Here is a 17,753-nt window from a genome sequence, read left to right as displayed (position 1 = left end):
TAGGGACAGATAATGATTTCATATGGATTACAAATGGGAGTTGTTAAACAAAAAAATTATATAGAAGATCAGATGTGAAATGAAGCTTACATGGAAATAAAAAAAAGAAACACAAAAAAGGGAGAAGTGAAGGAAACTGGGAAAAAAATTATGGGTAAAAAATTCAAGAGAAACAAAGACGCTTTCTGAACCTGAATTCTGATGATAGCCGGAAGTTGACGTCGGATAAAATCCATGCGATCGTGAAATGATTTGCGGGCAATCATTCCACGCGTATGCGCTTGTAAGGTAATGATTTTATCCTCGTTAGACTTGAAGAGTAACTGCCTGTCGTAGTTGGAGGTAACTTTGCTAAGAACACCCTACGTAACATGGTAAAGATAAAGAACGGTAGATAACAAACATGCAGTTAAGGTAACCACACAACAAACCGTAAGTAGTGGAGTAATATAACAAATAAGTTTAAAAGTGTATGGTATAATAAATGCAGACATATAATATTGTGTAATTGAAAATATTTGTATGTATGTCCCATTATACCAACCAAGTTCTCAATAATTCTTTATTGAGTGACCTGTAGAAAATATTTACTTTTGTGTATTAAGAACAGAAAAACGTCTAAGAAACTGAATTTCAATATTGAATTGCTCTGTTTATATTTACAAGTTCAATATGACACATACATTAGATTTGCCTATATAATTGGCAAATACCATATATTTGTCACAGACTACTTGTAAATGCTTAGCACTGGATTTATTATGAAAAGAAGTCTTTATACTACCACTGATAAAGAATGTCCGACATTTAGCATGTATGATGTAATATTATATAAGTATAATAAGAATATATATATATTATGTAGTGAAACGTTCACGATAAATATATAGTTGAAATTATGTCCTTATACACTACTAATTTATAAAGATTTTACAGTCAAAAAACACAACAATCAACATGTTATGGGGAAAGGCATCCAATTAAAAATTAATTATTGTTTTAATCTTGGTTCAGATTATCAAACTCCATTTGACAAATAATGGTTATATGCCCATATTTAGACATGATATGCATATATATGGCCATGATATGGTGTTGTCATGACCATACTTAGGCATGTCATATGTGTTTGTCAAATAAAATTTATAGTCTGGACAGATCTTAAAATATACCACCCAAAAAAATTGGATTGCTCAAGTTAACAACTTAAATTAAGTGACAGATAAAAAAATAATTTTCAATGATTTACAGAAGTATTATATCTTTAAATTTGCTACCAGAAGTTTTTAGCTATATGCAAAGACTATATGGAATGCTATATATATTAATATATAAATGTCTGTTAATTGGTGAAGAAAATTTGTTGTGAATTTCTGTTGAAAGTTAATGGCTTATTGAAATATATAAATTAAGCTCTTAAATTTATCTTTAAATTTTCAAGTTTATATTTGATTTAGGTGACCGAATATATCTTTTAATTTTCAGAAAATATCTGAAGAAATGGTGTTAAAACCTGAATGTAATTTGTAGGAAAAATATTTTAGTAAAACAAAATCATTAATGGAGTCAAGAAAGTTAAACTTATAGTAGTATAACCCAACAGGAAACACTAGGATTAATAATAAAATGTATAAAGCAATCAAAAATGCTGTGTGTGGTATATACTCAAACCTGTATCTCCTCCTTCGATAGCTGGTGACTGTTGAGTACAGCGCCCTCTGGAAGCTCCCAGTTTGATTCATTTGTGTTTATATTGTAGTAGTAGTCAAGGCCATCTTTAGTTTTAAGACAGACCCAGTCTCCATTTGCATCCCCTTCTCCTGCAATGTGACAAAATGGAAGGTTATAAAATTTAGTTATTAAGTTATATATGAATCGAGGCCATAACAGAGGAGGATAGTAATGATACTGATCCAAATGAATGATGATGATGATGATGATGAAGATGATGATGTATTATGACAATGATAATGATGATGATAATAAAGATAAGTATTAGAGAGAGTAAAGGAGGAAAGAACATTATTAGTTATGATAAAAGACAGAAAGAAGAAAAGGATTCGGACATATGCTGTACTTAGAGGAGATGGTCTTTTGAGAGATATTATTGAAGGAAGAACAAATGGCCTCGAGGAAGAAAAAGAGTATTGTTGTTGCATGACCTCACAGAAACAAATGAAAGCTGTACCATCATGAAACGTAAATCATATGATAAAGAAAATTGGAGAAATCAACTGCTATGAACCTGCTAGTAGGCAGAAAATAGATGATGATGATGATGATGATGATGACGACAGAGATGTAATAATATGACGAAGATTATGTTAGTAAATGTTGACAATAATGATGTTGATGATATTTATTATAACAATTATAGGTACTGTGAAATCTTCCCCTTTACCCCAGTAAGTAATCAAAAAAAAAAACTTTCACTCAATAACATGTACCTTCCAACTCTTTGGCTTTCTTTGCCGCCACAAGTTCCTTCAGATATTCACCAGCACATTCTGGTGTGATGGAGTGAAATCCGACACCAGGATTTCCGATGGCTTTCATAAGGTCATCTTCGGATGCAGCTTCTGACGACAGAACAGCATTGATGGCTGCTACTCCAGATGCCACTGGATATGAAAGAGCACATAAATTTTATGTTAGGCAGTGGCACAAGCTAGTGTTGAAGGTCTTGTGTTAACAATCTGATAGAGCTGTCTTTAGCCCTGTGTAGACTATCAGATTTTATGTGACATGCCTAAATATGGTCATGATGACATCACATAATGCCCATATATAGGCACATCATGACTATATATGGGCATACAACAGCTTTTTGTCAAAGAAAATTTGATAGCATGGACAGAGCCTTACATTTATTCATGTCTGCTGCTGTTTTGTTGGCACCATCAATAGCATTCTGGATCTCATCCAACCACAGCATTGGGTCTGATTCATCATCGGAATTCTGTGAAAATAAGAAAAATATCCTAGTAAACGATGAAAGAAAACTATGATGAAGAAAAGCCTTTGGCTGCACCCCATCCAAATTATTTTAAAAAAGGGGGGGAAAAAAAGGAAAACTCTATTCAAATTTCAGCCAGATGCAATAATCATAAATTTTAGGCCTACATCTTCCATCTGTGAAAGTATTTCCCTGGGCACCCTCTATTTCAAATTCCTGGATCCACCAAGTCTGAAAAAATAGCTGGAAGTAATATTGCAATCAGCCTTGCAACTCCACTTTTGATACAGGTTTACTCACCCAAGATTTTTTCTCTTTCTCGGCCTGCAGTTGCTTCTGATAGAGCACAGCCTCATGTGGTTGTACATCATTCAGCTTGGCATATGGCATCTGAAGAGCTCCAAGGGTCATCTCAGCATCACCCTCATCAATAGCTTCATTAATGGCAGTGATTGCAAGGATCCCTGGAGAAAAAATATGAAGTTGTTTAAACAAATTTACACTGTAACCATGTAAGTGCCAGATTAGAATAAGGGCCAATAGTTTTTATATCAATTTGTGTGCAATGTAAAGAATGTTACTTATATACATACAGTACATTACGTCATTTCATAAAGATCAGAGCGCTTTTTGCTTTTTTTTGGTATTTTTTTACTAATATACTGTGGCATAAACAAATCAAAACAAGAAACCATTTTTTAAACCTATCCTGAAAATCTTTATATTTTTTACACTTAACACACTACTAAAGAATTACATTATGTTTTATTTTCCGGTCAAGAAATATTAGATCAACATAATCAAAGATATAATTAATGTGAACACATACTTTCTTGTTCTTCATGTACTGTCTGATTAACAATCTCAATACACTGTTGAACTTCTTCTTGTGTTAGGAAATCAATTCCATCCTGCATAGAAAGCAAATATGCAAATGTTAACCAAAGTGGTACACCACAGTGGTATGGTAAATACCCCTTTAAATAGTAAAATATTTTATTTAGATGACATCATCACAATATATAGTGGTGTTCTAATATCACTATTGTATACATAGCAAATTATTAACTGATGGTTATACATGAGGCTATGTGCTGCATCATAGCCAATCAGAGGAGAGTAACCTCAGGATGTTTACATAGAGAGATGACTAGTGGGCTTAAGACCAGTAAGTCAATTCATAGTTAGAACTGCTAATGCTCATAACGAGATCAATCGACAAAAACACCAATACACACAACATAGGTTTATGTCGACTGACCTTGGATACCACTGGATACGCAAATGCTAGGTTAAAACCACAAATTGCCTTATTCTGACGTCACTATGAGAGTGAAATGAAAATAACTGTGTGAATCACTCTCACAACACTCTATTACAATACTCAGATAATGCACTTTTAGAAAGTTATTTGTAACTTCCACAGTCATCCTTATTAAAGTCTATTTTATTGGTTATTGGGTCAACAATGCCAATCAATGTTTCAATTTGTTATCATATGATGTCCATATGTTATTCATGTGCACTGCCACATGATTCATAAAAACAAAGTTAATACGACACAGATACTGTTAGGCAAGACTTTATAACTTGTTTCTCGAACTTATTTTTTTAAGACTGTCAGAGGAAGGCGGGGAAAAAATTGTTTTCTTATGGAGTAAATATTTTGCCAAAAACATCCACACAAAGGAGAAAATCAATATAAAATTCTATTGGTGAATATGTGTATAACAGTGTAGTAATGTGTTGGTTAAATGCTTTAAATTTATATAATTAGAAAGAAGTATACATATCATATTTTTGGAGATTTCAACGTGGCAGCGGTGTAATAAAAATATAGAAAAACTGTTTTTAAATTTCCATTTTATCATCATGAAGGGTGCGCCAATTGGCCAAAATAAAATTTTATATTTATTCGAAAATTATCATTTGCAGGCGGTAAAACAAGGTATAAAAAAGTCTTGCATTATGGTGAGCTAATAAACTTAAAAAAGAAAATTCAATATTTATTTCATTGGTCAAACAAAAATAAATAATTTATTAAAATTCTATAGAAAAAACAAAACTAAACAGGGTTAAAACTGTTAAGGATGATAACAATTAGTAAATTGAGTTTAATTTTTTGTGCATGTATATTTGGATGTTTTTTAAGTTTAAATATTTAACATGTTATTTACTTATTGTGTTTGGAAAAACAAGAAACCGATCACAAAAATCAAAACGTTAAAATAAGACAAGACATTTAAGTTATTTACAAGTTTAAACTTATAGGCTGATTTATTTATTTATATTGATTATATGTATTATGTGTCTGTGTTTGTATTTGAGTAGGTGTTTTGTGTATTATGTAGTAAATGATATTTTTATAATACATTGATATATATTTGCTACTGATTCATGATTTATTATTGTATCACTATATTTATGTATTTTAAAAATCATAATACTGTTATAAACATATTTTAAGACACCTTGTTTTACAAACTCTCATTTTTAAATTTTTTTTTTGGTTGTTCTTTTACCATGATGAATGAAATAAAGGTGAATATATAAATATACTGACACATTACCAACCTCGGCTTTGGTATGTTTGACGTTTGTCATTGTAGTGTGATAACGTTCTGCGTAGGTCAAGTCAGCCTCCACTTCATCGAGTGCAGCATCTGGGTTTAAAAGGGCATTGACTGTCTCCTCCGAGCTGCCGGTGTTCAGGGCATCGTTGATCAAAGCAACAGCAGATAAAACTAACAAAAAAATTGAACATTCAATCATATTAAAGCAGCTGTTATCAAAAGTATTCATCCATGATATTTAAATGTATTACACATACATACATATTTTTATATATCTACAATACATTCACTTATGAATTTTAATATTTAATCACTAACCTTGAACAGCAACTGTTAACTGACCATGGGTTAAGTCCTGCAAATAAAATGAAGGAAATTTACAGATCATATTCCATTTATGTTTATTTGTGGATTACCTTATTTATTCAATTAACCGCCTCAGGGTTTTTATTGCTGGCAAGGGCTTTTGAGGGTGCTTTATATTGAGGGAGTTGTTTTTTGTTTTTTTTTTAAATAGATATGTATACTCTAATAAACACCATTTAATTTCTCTGTAAATGTGAACTACAACACATAATTACTGTCAAAATGTGTTATGCGTGATCCTAAAGATTTATTAATTCCAACCAGGTTAGACAAAATGTAATTCTACTGGAGAAGAATCTGTCTCTTATACACATCTAGATGTGTATAAGAGACAGAATATAAAAAATAAAAATATATATATATATATATCTGCAAACGTAGACTTTTGAGCTTACCCCTTCATTGGTATCTCTGATTTCTTTCAGTTCACTTTGGTAAAGTTTTTCTCCACTGTCGTACACTTTAGGTAATTTTGCTTCTGGACGTTTTAGCGCTTTTAGAGTCTCAGCAGAATCCTGACCGCCGATGGCCAAATTTATGTCTGCAATTGCTTTGACAACTGGAAAGGAAATCGTTACTAGAATACTGTTATTGTCCAAGGATAAATCAGAAATTCCCTTTAATGACAATACGCATGACATCAAGTAACAACAAAAATTAATATAATTTACAGTCTTTAGTATTTTGCATATACACAATTACATTTATTAGTTTAAAGTATCTTACAGATTTTGGAATGTAAAAACTTTTTTTTTTTTAAAAGCAATTAGGTGAGAATTTTTTTATACCTTATTTAGCAAACCCACCGCCCTCCAATGATGATGTTGAATAAAAATAAAATTAAATTTTTGGCCAATTAGCACACAAGCCGCCACAAAAAACTGAAAATTTCAGAAAAAAATTAATGTTTTTCTTTATCTTTATAAGCCCGCTACTCAGTGGCATATCTAAAAGTCTTGAATTGGGAGGGGGGGCTACAAAGGTGAAGTGGGGGATCGATGATCAGTTGAGGGGCGCTAATTCGCAAAATATGGTGATTTTAAACTACTTGCCCGTGATTTTGAGGGGGGGGGGCGCGAGTAATTTTTGGGGGTCGTGCGCCCTCCCTAGATACGCCACTGCCACTACTGCCTTAAGATACTGTATGTATATTTCTTCCTAATTATAAAAATTTAAAGCATTTAACCATCTAATTACTACACTGTTTACATTCACCAATAAAATTTTATTTTTATTTTCTCCTCCGTCTGGATGTTTTTGGCAAAACTCTTTGCTAAATGAAAAACCAAAATATTATTTTTATTTTTTATCCAACTTCCTTTGACGCCATTTAAAAAATATAGGTTCGTGAAGCAAGGTATAAAGAAAGTCTCGCCTTACGCAAACGTTTAAAAAATAATTGTTAACTTACAATTCTTGTGATCCTTTGACTTCTTGTTAGCAGCATTAATTGAGGCCTGGATATCATCTTTATCTAGGTTCTGCAAAAATGTACAAATGGTAAAAATAATTCCCATGATTAATATATATTCCAAAGACAAACAAGTCCAAATACCAGCACAGGGAATTATGAAATGGACAGACTTCCTTATGAAAAAACAAAAGCTCTTCACTGTTATAACTTAAATCTTTCCAAAGAAATATATCTCAGGATTAAATTTAAATTCAGAATTCTCCAAGAAGACAATCATAGAATCAGATGACAATGCAAATAAATGACCACGAAACTAGAAGAAAATTAGATGACAAATGTGTTCTTGGGCACAAACAGTGTTCAACAAGAAACAAATCACTTTCCACAGTGTTTAGGTTTTTTGCATGCTGTCCTACAGGGAGTGGCTTACTATCTAAATGAGCATGATATAAATACAGACTATAAATGATACAGTATTGGGAAATAGTAGCATGTGACCCATATTGCTAAGACACAACAAGCATCAAAACAGTAAAATAGTCACATCCTCATTGCAAAAGTTCAAGTATCGAGTTATTTGTGAATTTTAAAACAATTAGGACATATAGACCCACAATGGTACACAAACTAAACGAGTGATTTGTTAAAAACTATGTGAGCTTTAATTATTTTAAATTAGGTTATTAGGTGATTTTAATCTGTGCAATATCTCTCTGGTTTTTTGTTTATCAAATCTGTAGTGAAAAACACAATTTTCATATTATTATATGACAAATAAAGTTATCTTGAACACACTATGTTTTTAAGGTATATAGACATTTATATTAATAAAGCACAGACACACACAATTGTAGACATATCCTGGAATTATGGCATAGGCATACAGTAAGCGCACACACACTATTGCCTTAAAAGTAGACATATTTGAAGGTTTTTATTAATATTAATATTATATTCAAAAATAAAAATGTTGATTATATTAGAAACATTTTGTAACTTTATATAAATTTACCATTCCAACTTAACTTTAAAAAAATGCTCAATAATTATAAAAACTGTTATTTTCAAATTCTACTGTGGGCGGCAGACCATGTGTGACTGTATCAAAAGCATGCACAAATAATATGTACTTCCTATTAGAGTTTTTTGAGGCTACAATTATGTTTTGTGAACAATGACGAAACTCTGCCATGGTTGTTGTACCTGGTTGTAACTTAAGGGATCTGATTACACAACAAGCTGCAATCCACTCCATTCAACAATAATTACTTTAAAATTATTATATTATAGGTGACCCTCTAATTAAAGACCCCCCCCCCCCCCTCCCTCTAATTAAAGCCCCCCCCCCCCCCGAATTATAGACTATCTCCAATTAGACAACTTTTCTGTGGTCCCATATTAACAAATGTCTTTTATATTATAAATAGAGACCAAAGCTGCTAACGACCATGGGAACCCAGGTCCCAATAGTGATCTTTAATTGGAAGGAGACCTGTAAGTGTAACTACACTAGTTTTTTGGCTGCCAGTTGTTCTCACCTGTCCTTTAGCTTCCTTGGCAGCTTGTAGTTCTTGTATGTACCATTTTATGTTATCTGGGTCAATGTTATTAAACTTGAGGATGTCACTGCTAAGTGCTCGCAATACTTCATCTGGGTTCCCACTGTTCAGAGCATTATTAAGACAAGCAACCTCCAGGGTAACTATAAACAAACAGGTACACATTGAATATTTACCATTACACTCTTCACTTTACCTTTTGTTTACCTGGGCATGGCGCTTGGGGACCTTGGTTATTTGCGCCTTATAAATCGACCTATTATTTTCATTATTTATCATTTATATTATTTTTTTTAATTATTTAAATTATCTTTTAATTATTGACTTAAATTTGATTATTTATTTTAACAACAATTGATATAATATATGTTGACTTTTATATAGTATCCTACACTCCTAATCCTCAAAATGCCTCGCTACCCCAATCATAGAAATGATGGCCTTGGAACATAGATCCTCTGGCTCTCTGGCAGAGTATATGAAATAAATCGTTGCACTGGCACTCAAGCCTTTAAGGTACACACTTACAATCTGAGTGTGGAAAAACAATTTTGATAAAGTGGCTTGTCTGCAATAGTGGGTGGGCCTGGACTAGTATAGCGTGGGTTTCAAACCTCCAATCTCAAGGATGGAAGTATAAGCCACAATGCCAATCGCTTCCTGTATTACTTTTATGTTAATATTTGATCAAATTTTGGCCACTATAAATCAAGTGCTTTACAAGAATTGGGAGTATTTGCTTGTGCTACTGTATGCTATAATAGAACTGAATCTAGGCCCTTGGGATTTTATCCATCCTAAATCTGTGCCTTTTTTGTTTGATTTCCAAAATTTTATTTTATTCAGTATTATTCTCAATGTATCCTGAATCTGGGATGTATCCTGAATACAAAGTAATATTCTTTTCACAACCCATTACATTTTACTTCTAAGTTTGTAAACCCACTAAATTTATATGAACGTAAATATTCCCAAATCAGTCTGATTTTTATGACCCTATATTCTCATGACCAGGGGCTAAGACATAGGATTGAAATGATATAAAATCCAGTTTAATAATTGGAATTCAGACATTTTAAGCTGATCATTAAAGAGATGAAAATGTTAGTTATGTCATTATATTGAATAGCCTCTAATTCACTGGACCAAATCTAGAAATAATCCCACTCATTATTAGAATCTCATAACAAAATAAACAAAATTCTCTTATCTATAAAGCCAGGCATGTACTTTAGAATATAACAATATTTACGTTATAAGTACGATTGCGAAAAATGCAAGACTCTTACTATTAACTTTGTTGATGTTTCCTTGGATTTCAGCTTGAGTAAGCAGAGTATCGTAGACATCACTTTCCATAACTTCCCCTTCACGGATAGACTAAGTGGGAGAAACAGATACAGGAAAAGTTATTAGAAATATGTCTTTGAGGAAACCTTGATAAAAAAAGATGAATGCCATATTCTTTAGTCCTAAAAATCTTGGTAACATCAACGGCCATATACAGTAGAACCGCTATAAGGAGACACCTTTAGGACCAAAAGTGTCCCCTTAACAGGGATATCTCTGAATAGGGGTTGGCCATAGTGTTAAAAGATATTCCTTGTGGCCAAAAACGTGTCCCCTTAATAGGGGTGTCTCAAAAGAGGGGTTCTACTGTACTTCTAATACTACTAATGCGAGTATTTGAATATTTCATTTCTTAAACTTTTGGCTTTATTGTTTAATGGAACAAAAATGTGTGATAAAATTATTTGAATATGCAAAATAATCCCATCATATGTTAAATTTATCTCACAAATCATTGCATGGTGGCGCTCTTGCATGAGTGGGGCAAGAATTTTAGAACATACAGACATTCTCATTTTCATGTCCTTTTGTTAGCTCTCTAGTACTCTGGTGGTTCAAGCTCTGTAATTGCTACCAAGTTCCATGTAACAAATTTGTGTGATTAAACCATAACTGGCATGCTGATGTCATAACACACCCACATATGAGGCTTGCCATACTGTCACTGACTGTTAAACTGAGTATTTAGCATAAGAATGTGACAGTATTGTATACTTTAGTACAGAGAAGCTGTAATACTTTTACTCACAACTTTGGTAATAGTAAATAGATTCCAAAATGACCCATCATTTTTAGGCTTATAATGTGGAGAATATGATTATTTTAAAAAGTCAATTTTCATGTTTTTGACACTGATGTTGGTTTTGGCATGGCAAGTCATAATAAAGATACATTGCATCCAAATATGGGTAAATCACAGGTGACAACATTTTAGACGTTTTTAGTTATCCTTCATAAAAAAATGCTAATGATAGGGAACTTATATAGAACATATATATGAATTAATTATATAATATTAATAAAACCATATACTTTTTCACCGCAAGTATTTACAATGGATGTTGTATATTGGTAATTTATGTATGACCATTTATTTCTATGTTATATTTTAAGCCATTTTTATAGTTCATTATATTTGATCATTGTTTTAATTGTTTTACTGTATTTTAATGCGAGAACAAAATTTCCGACTTGGAGCAATAAAGTGTATCTTATCTTATCTTATCTTACTATGTGATAAATTCCTGAACACCTCCAAATTCTATCCATTACTAATTCTATTTGAAGAAACCATCTTAATGTGAAATCACAATACATGAAGGTATATATACAGTACCACCAAGTGTTATTAGTTACTACGATTCATTCTAAATCAATTGTTATTACCATGAAAACATCCAAATATTTAATAGACAATTTTAGTAAGTGTAGAAAAGCTATTGACTTGATATTTGTGCAAAAATAATAGATAACTTCTCATATTAGTCATGTGATTTCTTATGACAATGAAATTTAGTCAGATGACTTTTAGTACAGTAAATATGATAGTCAGGTGACTTAATATTAGGGGAGTAAAGAAACTGGTGTCTCAATATATAACTATATTAATATATTACTATTTGATGTCCATTCACCAATATATAAAAGAAAACGTTCCTCATGTCTTATTAAATAAAAACTCATCACGAATGAAGACAATAATTGGGCTCTACTGCATTGACATAGATGATCTCATTCAACAACTTTCCTCAGTCTTAAGGGTTATTTCATGTCTGTATTTCAGATCACTGACTCTTACATCCACAAGAGGGGCTGGAAGAACCATTACACCCAGGTAACCCCCCCAGTTTTCTTGGATGTTCTTTTATGTACAGAAAAGCAGTTATGTACACTGGGCCTATAGTTTTCAGTCCTCATCCATTAATTTGGTATCAACAAATGGAACATTCAGTGGTATTCAAATTCAAAATCAATAACAGGTTTACCAAATCTTTCTAGCATAAACATTTTAAGTGAATGAGAAATCAGATGTATACGTGAGGGAGGCTACTTAGGAAGCTACGAGTTGGGGTTCAATTAATTTTTTTTAGGGTTGCTCTCATAAATATTGAAAAAAAATGTAAATAAAAAAGGTAGGATTATTAATGAAAAGTGAATTGATAGTCAGTTATAGTGTTAAATCACAAGATCCATTTTTACTACAGTTTAGTGATCAATATGTTTGTAAACAAACATGTTTTTACACCCTATGATATTTTCCATTGATCTCAAGCACTTTAAGCATTTCATTGATGAGTTGTATATACAACTCTATATTATTATAATCATTATGACTGTTATAATCCATCACCAAACTTACTTGATCTTGAGCCTTCGGTTTAGAACCCTTTGGGAAATAATTATCATTAATAAATGTTTACAAAGATGTTGGAAATATTCTTTGACAGGAAGTTTCATAAGGCTCATTAAAAATTGATGTTACTAGTCTAAATACTGATGAAGCTGATGATGATTATACTTATGATGATGATGATGCTGAGGTATTTTATTTCTTTATTCTTTAAACTGGGAAAAACTGTTCATTAGGATAATGAACAGACTGATAATTATTTGTATACAACGCACAAAACGCATAGATGGCTGTTCTGTTGGATTGGATTGGATTTATTCAGCGTAAACACCAAGGATAGCCCACGAAAGTCTAGAAGAAGACTAATTTCCAGTGGGGTCCTTCTGGTGGTGATTGGGCAGTACACCGGGAGACAATTCCCTACTCTTTTCCGAAGAGCGTACTATCTTCTTTAACGTGCACATGGGCCATAAATGCACACGGGACCAACGGCTTAAACGTCTCATCCGAAAGACGGTGCGCTATTGTAACTTATATTTCAGCCCTCTAGCTGAAACACAAGGAGAGGCAGCGATGGGAATTGAACCGGGGACCTAGAGATCTCCACAGTTCAGCGCACACACAGTGGCTACCACCAGATTAGGCGACTGAGCTAAGCTGCTCTCTGTACATGATGTGACTTCTAACAATTGATATTTATAAGTTTACTTATTCTCACCCTGTCTATTACGGCTGTCCTATGGCTAAACAATGTAACTGCTGTTATATTTTTGTGCAGTTGTTGTTTTTACCTTGGAACAGCCGATTAGATCTAACACCTATGAAACACACACACTTAACTCAAATTTTGATGAGTATAATATTACTGATAATGTCTATGTGGAATTGTATTATGAATGCACTAATTAGTAATAATTATGTTAAAAAATTGCATCTCACCTTGTTCAGAGCATTTTCTTTTTTTTCTTCCTTTGCTATGAACAATTCATTTTGGTATTCCTGCTTGTCTTTCGGGTCCACGTTGAGGAGTAGCGCATTTGGGTTCTGTAGCGCTGCCAACGTCTCCTCAGCATTTTCATGCTCCACGGCTTCGTTGATTGCAATCACGGCAGCATGTACTGAATTTAAACAATTAAAACAGTGTTAGTAGTAGCTTACTAGTAGTGGAAGTACTGTAGTATTACCAGCTTTAGTAGTAGTGGTGGTGGAAGTGGTTTTAGATTATGAATCTCAAGGGGCAGATGTTTCCACATGGAAGATATTTGAAATTTCCATCAATCCTGTCTTGGTGTTGTGTAGGCTTGTCATTGTTTACTTTACAGGCTTACTCTTCACCAGTAGTGGCTCCAAGGGGTTCTTAACAAATCCAACATAGGGGTTTGAACCAAGTGGGTGCCTAGGATCTCTGATCATGGTCTTAGAAGTAAACAGCTTCATTATAAGTTTAATTATTACATTTTACAGATGACTAGTGTAGCAAAAAAGAGTTTTCTAGCTAAAGAAAGTAGGCGAATTGCACATGCAAAGGGTTTATAATCTATTTTCTCAGGCTTCCCCAAAAAATTGTTCTAAAAAGTGGAATCATCTATATTCAATATAAACAAATTTCTGCCCTATACTCACATGCTGCCTCATCCACTGACATCTAAAAAAAAAATAATCAAATACAAACATTTAATCCATATTTTTGGTATTTATTTGTAAGTCAGTTATTGTAAATCCATAAAAACTAATTTCTGTATCTAAAGCTGAGCAATTACTGCATTGTACGACCATCGTATGACCGTCGGCTGACGAATCCAATTCCACTCCATGTAAACTTCGATGGAATTCTGTATTTTAAAAATATTGTGTGCCTTTTTATTGTGTTTTTTTCTGGCTGTTTGATTGTTGTTGGAATTTTATTGTATCTTATAATGTAAACTTCAATGCAATTCTGTATTTTTAAATTTTGTGTGTTTTTTATTGTGATTTTTTCTGGCTCTTTGATTGTTCGTTGGAATGGAGTGTATTTTATAATGTTAACATCAATGTCATTCAGTTTTTTTACTGCGAATTTTATGAATGAAAATACTTGAATACTTGAAAAATATAGCTGATCATTTTACTAAATACATATCATACCTCTTGTTCCTAAAGTGATTTAAAATTTTAGACTTACTAATACGACAACTATGAAGCAATAACATCATAACTAAAGAAAAGCTACAGTATCAAAGGCCATTTTAATGCACATTTCAAAATATTTGATAACAAACTTTCTTGTCATCCAAATTTCAAATTATGTAATCAATATTTTCCACATTTTAAATCATATTTTTAATCAATATTTTGAAATTACACTACATCTTATGACTTCTCAATGTCATTTAAATAGCATATCATACAAGATACAGCAATAATGATAAAGATAAAAACATTGAAAATGATGATGACTATACAGATATTGATGTTGAAATTGATGATGATGTTCAAATAGTAATGAAGATGATGATAATGATGTGGAAGATGATGTTAAAGATGATAATGATAAATGAATTCCAATGACAACAATGATTATAGAGAAGTTGAAGATGGCAAATATGATAATAATAAAAATAATAATAATAATAATAATATTAATTATAATAATAACAATAATAATAATAATAACAATAATAATAGCATTAATAATAATAATAATAATAATAATAATAATAATAATAATAATAATAATAATAATAATAATAATAATACTGTATTCATCCCCACAAAAAAAGATAAAAAAATAATGTTCATCATCATCATGGACATTGTAATGAAGATTTTAATTTATGATTTATTAATATACAATGTTTGTCTCTACTGGTTTAAAATATATCATAAAATGAAGCTAATTAATCACATTAAATTTTACACAATTATATTATTATATGATGTTGATGAATCATAGAAAAAAACCCACCAAAATTCAATTAATGTTAAATAAAATAAATTAAATTTAAATTAAATGATAAATAAATATTCAGGCAACCATAAGAATATCTATAAATATTAGATTTCAAAATTCAAACTTTAAAAAATTCCATACTTATTATGTGTTCCAAGTTCAAACGTATATTTAAATTCATTCCTAAGACAAAGGTGATTATAATTCCTGGTGGATTTCATTAAAATAAATGAGCAGTGTAATCACTATCCTCACGGATAACTTTACATTTTGCGTTAAAGCAGTGGGAAGCAAAATGTTAATACAGAACTAATTCTTATTGTTATTTCAACCATTAAATTCCACAAGAATTATTATTTTGTTAATATTTAGATTAATATACAACTTACATTTTCTGCAAGAATTCCACCAATTTTTCCAAATGATGGCATTTGAATCCCATACTTTTCCAATTCCATCTGCATGATGCTAATTTCCTCCTCTTCAAGAAATAATAAATTATTTAAATAATTTGTAGTGGAAACATAATGTTAAAACTATATAAATATATTATATACATCATATATATTAAATATTTTAATTTTCTACATAAAATAAATATATGAAAATAGATAATCAATAAATAGTATGTTTAATTGAATGATTTGGATTTTATAAACATGTGAAAAATGTACAACTTAAGCAGTCTCTCTCAACGTTTCTTTAAAACTGTAAGTATAATTAGTGGTTAAGGTGCTTTGCTTCTAATATCAGAGTCCTGGGTTCGATCTCCAAAAATGCCAGTGGTTTTCTACATAGGCTTAAATAAACAACTGTATGATTTGCTAAATAATTTGTGATTGTGGCTTGTGTGGTTAAAATGACTAGCACCATCTGTTGCGCTTTTTAAATAAAATAAATATAAAATTGTATTAAATAAAACATAGAATGCAATGGTTATTTCTTCAGCAATATTTCAAAAAGAGGTTCTTACAGCAAAGCTAACTGAAAGAGGCCCTCAACTTTATATATTTAAAATGTTCACTTGTTTTGGTTGTTATAAACATATCTAGAAAAGCAATTATTATTATTGTAAAAACATTCTCATCCAAGATATTAATATTATTTAGTATTGTTTAAGGTGCTTTGTTTCAAAGGCTAGGGGCCTGTCCTAGGTACAGCCCTATAAATGCCAAGGTTGTCTAAAAATATAGGCTTGAAAAAACTATATCATTTGCTATATTCAATACATGCATATTTAGATTTGTGGTAGTGGCTGTATAATTATAATAATGGACAAGTACCATCTGTTGTATTCTTTTTATCTGGTATGCATTGTACTAGATACTAAACAAATCAATGTACAATAAATGTCAGGATCAGACAGATAGATGTCAAAGATTGTGATATGAAGTGGAACAGAAAATCAAATAAACAATATTTTGGAATCAATTATATAAAATATTTTAATACCAGTGTAGCAGTGAAAACGTTTAACTTAGATTAATAGTAATATACAAGGACATCCTCACATTCAAGTACTTAAGCTCCTCCAATAATGGCATGTCATTTTCCTAAAAAACCCTAGATACTAGATGCACCAAAACCTGGAATTCCATTCCAAGTGAGATACAAAATATTATTGTTTGTGGTTTACTTAATATTATTATATATTAAATCAGAACTCCTCTCCTTAAGATACAATAATTGGTATGTTGCAAACATTTTAATTAATTATTCTACAGACTCACCCCACAAACCTTGCCAATTTTATTAAGTTTTATGTTAAGTACTAAACATCATGCCTAAATAAGCTTAATAAGAAAATTACAAGGGATCCTTAGTTGTGTTTAAGGACCCATTATGGTTACCTTATTAAACATTCAAGAACAGTTTTCCCTCTTTGTTGTTTGTTGTACATTAAGTTCTCTCTCATATTATTCTAATCAAATTACTGTATTTGATTTCGATTTTTGTTTGTATTTTTGGATACACCACTCAGAAATGAGCGAGTACAACTGATTCTAAATCGATTCCCAATAAATATTATATACTAGAAATTGCAAATTGCAAGTGAAGTGCTGCGAAGTACAACTGCATATTAATGTTCTTCGAACAAAATTATTTATGCGAGTCAAGTGAAAATAATGAATAATAAAAATATAACAAATAATATGAGACACGGCCCATTGTCTATATTAGAACACTTCTAATTGTGTAACAAAGTTGTGATTTTTCATTTTTGTCAAAAGTGTCTATAGTGGTGAATTATGGTTT

General features: G+C 31.4%; 1 protein-coding gene across 9 annotated transcripts in view; it reads right to left on the bottom strand.

Moving 5' to 3' along the window:
* The window catches only part of LOC117110306 (ras GTPase-activating-like protein IQGAP1), an 87,725-nt gene that overhangs the window by 24,486 nt on the left and 45,486 nt on the right, over positions 1–17,753 (bottom strand). For 6 of the 9 annotated variants that reach the window (XM_033252956.1, XM_033252959.1, XM_033252960.1 and 3 more), the window contains exons 8-23: positions 15,887–15,978; positions 14,192–14,213; positions 13,508–13,686; positions 12,578–12,604; positions 10,158–10,248; positions 8,848–9,011; positions 7,307–7,376; positions 6,291–6,454; positions 5,848–5,884; positions 5,531–5,700; positions 3,786–3,867; positions 3,257–3,420; positions 2,866–2,959; positions 2,448–2,621; positions 1,672–1,820; positions 192–362 (exon numbers count right to left, since the gene is read on the bottom strand). In XM_033252956.1, coding sequence (XP_033108847.1) covers positions 192–362; positions 1,672–1,820; positions 2,448–2,621; positions 2,866–2,959; positions 3,257–3,420; positions 3,786–3,867; positions 5,531–5,700; positions 5,848–5,884; positions 6,291–6,454; positions 7,307–7,376; positions 8,848–9,011; positions 10,158–10,248; positions 12,578–12,604; positions 13,508–13,686; positions 14,192–14,213; positions 15,887–15,978 — 1,850 coding nt within the window. The remainder of the gene's footprint in view (positions 1–191; positions 363–1,671; positions 1,821–2,447; positions 2,622–2,865; positions 2,960–3,256; positions 3,421–3,785; positions 3,868–5,530; positions 5,701–5,847; positions 5,885–6,290; positions 6,455–7,306; positions 7,377–8,847; positions 9,012–10,157; positions 10,249–12,577; positions 12,605–13,507; positions 13,687–14,191; positions 14,214–15,886; positions 15,979–17,753) is intronic. The other 3 variants (XM_033252962.1, XM_033252964.1, XM_033252963.1) reach the window with 2 other exon arrangements.

The sequence above is a fragment of the Anneissia japonica genome, unplaced genomic scaffold, assembly GCF_011630105.1.
Source record: "Anneissia japonica isolate Jap-2015-1 unplaced genomic scaffold, ASM1163010v1 scaffold673_len1821605_cov196, whole genome shotgun sequence".
In the NCBI taxonomy this organism is placed as follows: Eukaryota; Metazoa; Echinodermata; class Crinoidea; order Comatulida; family Comatulidae; genus Anneissia; species Anneissia japonica.
The sequence above is the reverse complement of the archived record's forward strand: the minus strand, read 5'-3'. Positions and strand labels throughout refer to the sequence as shown.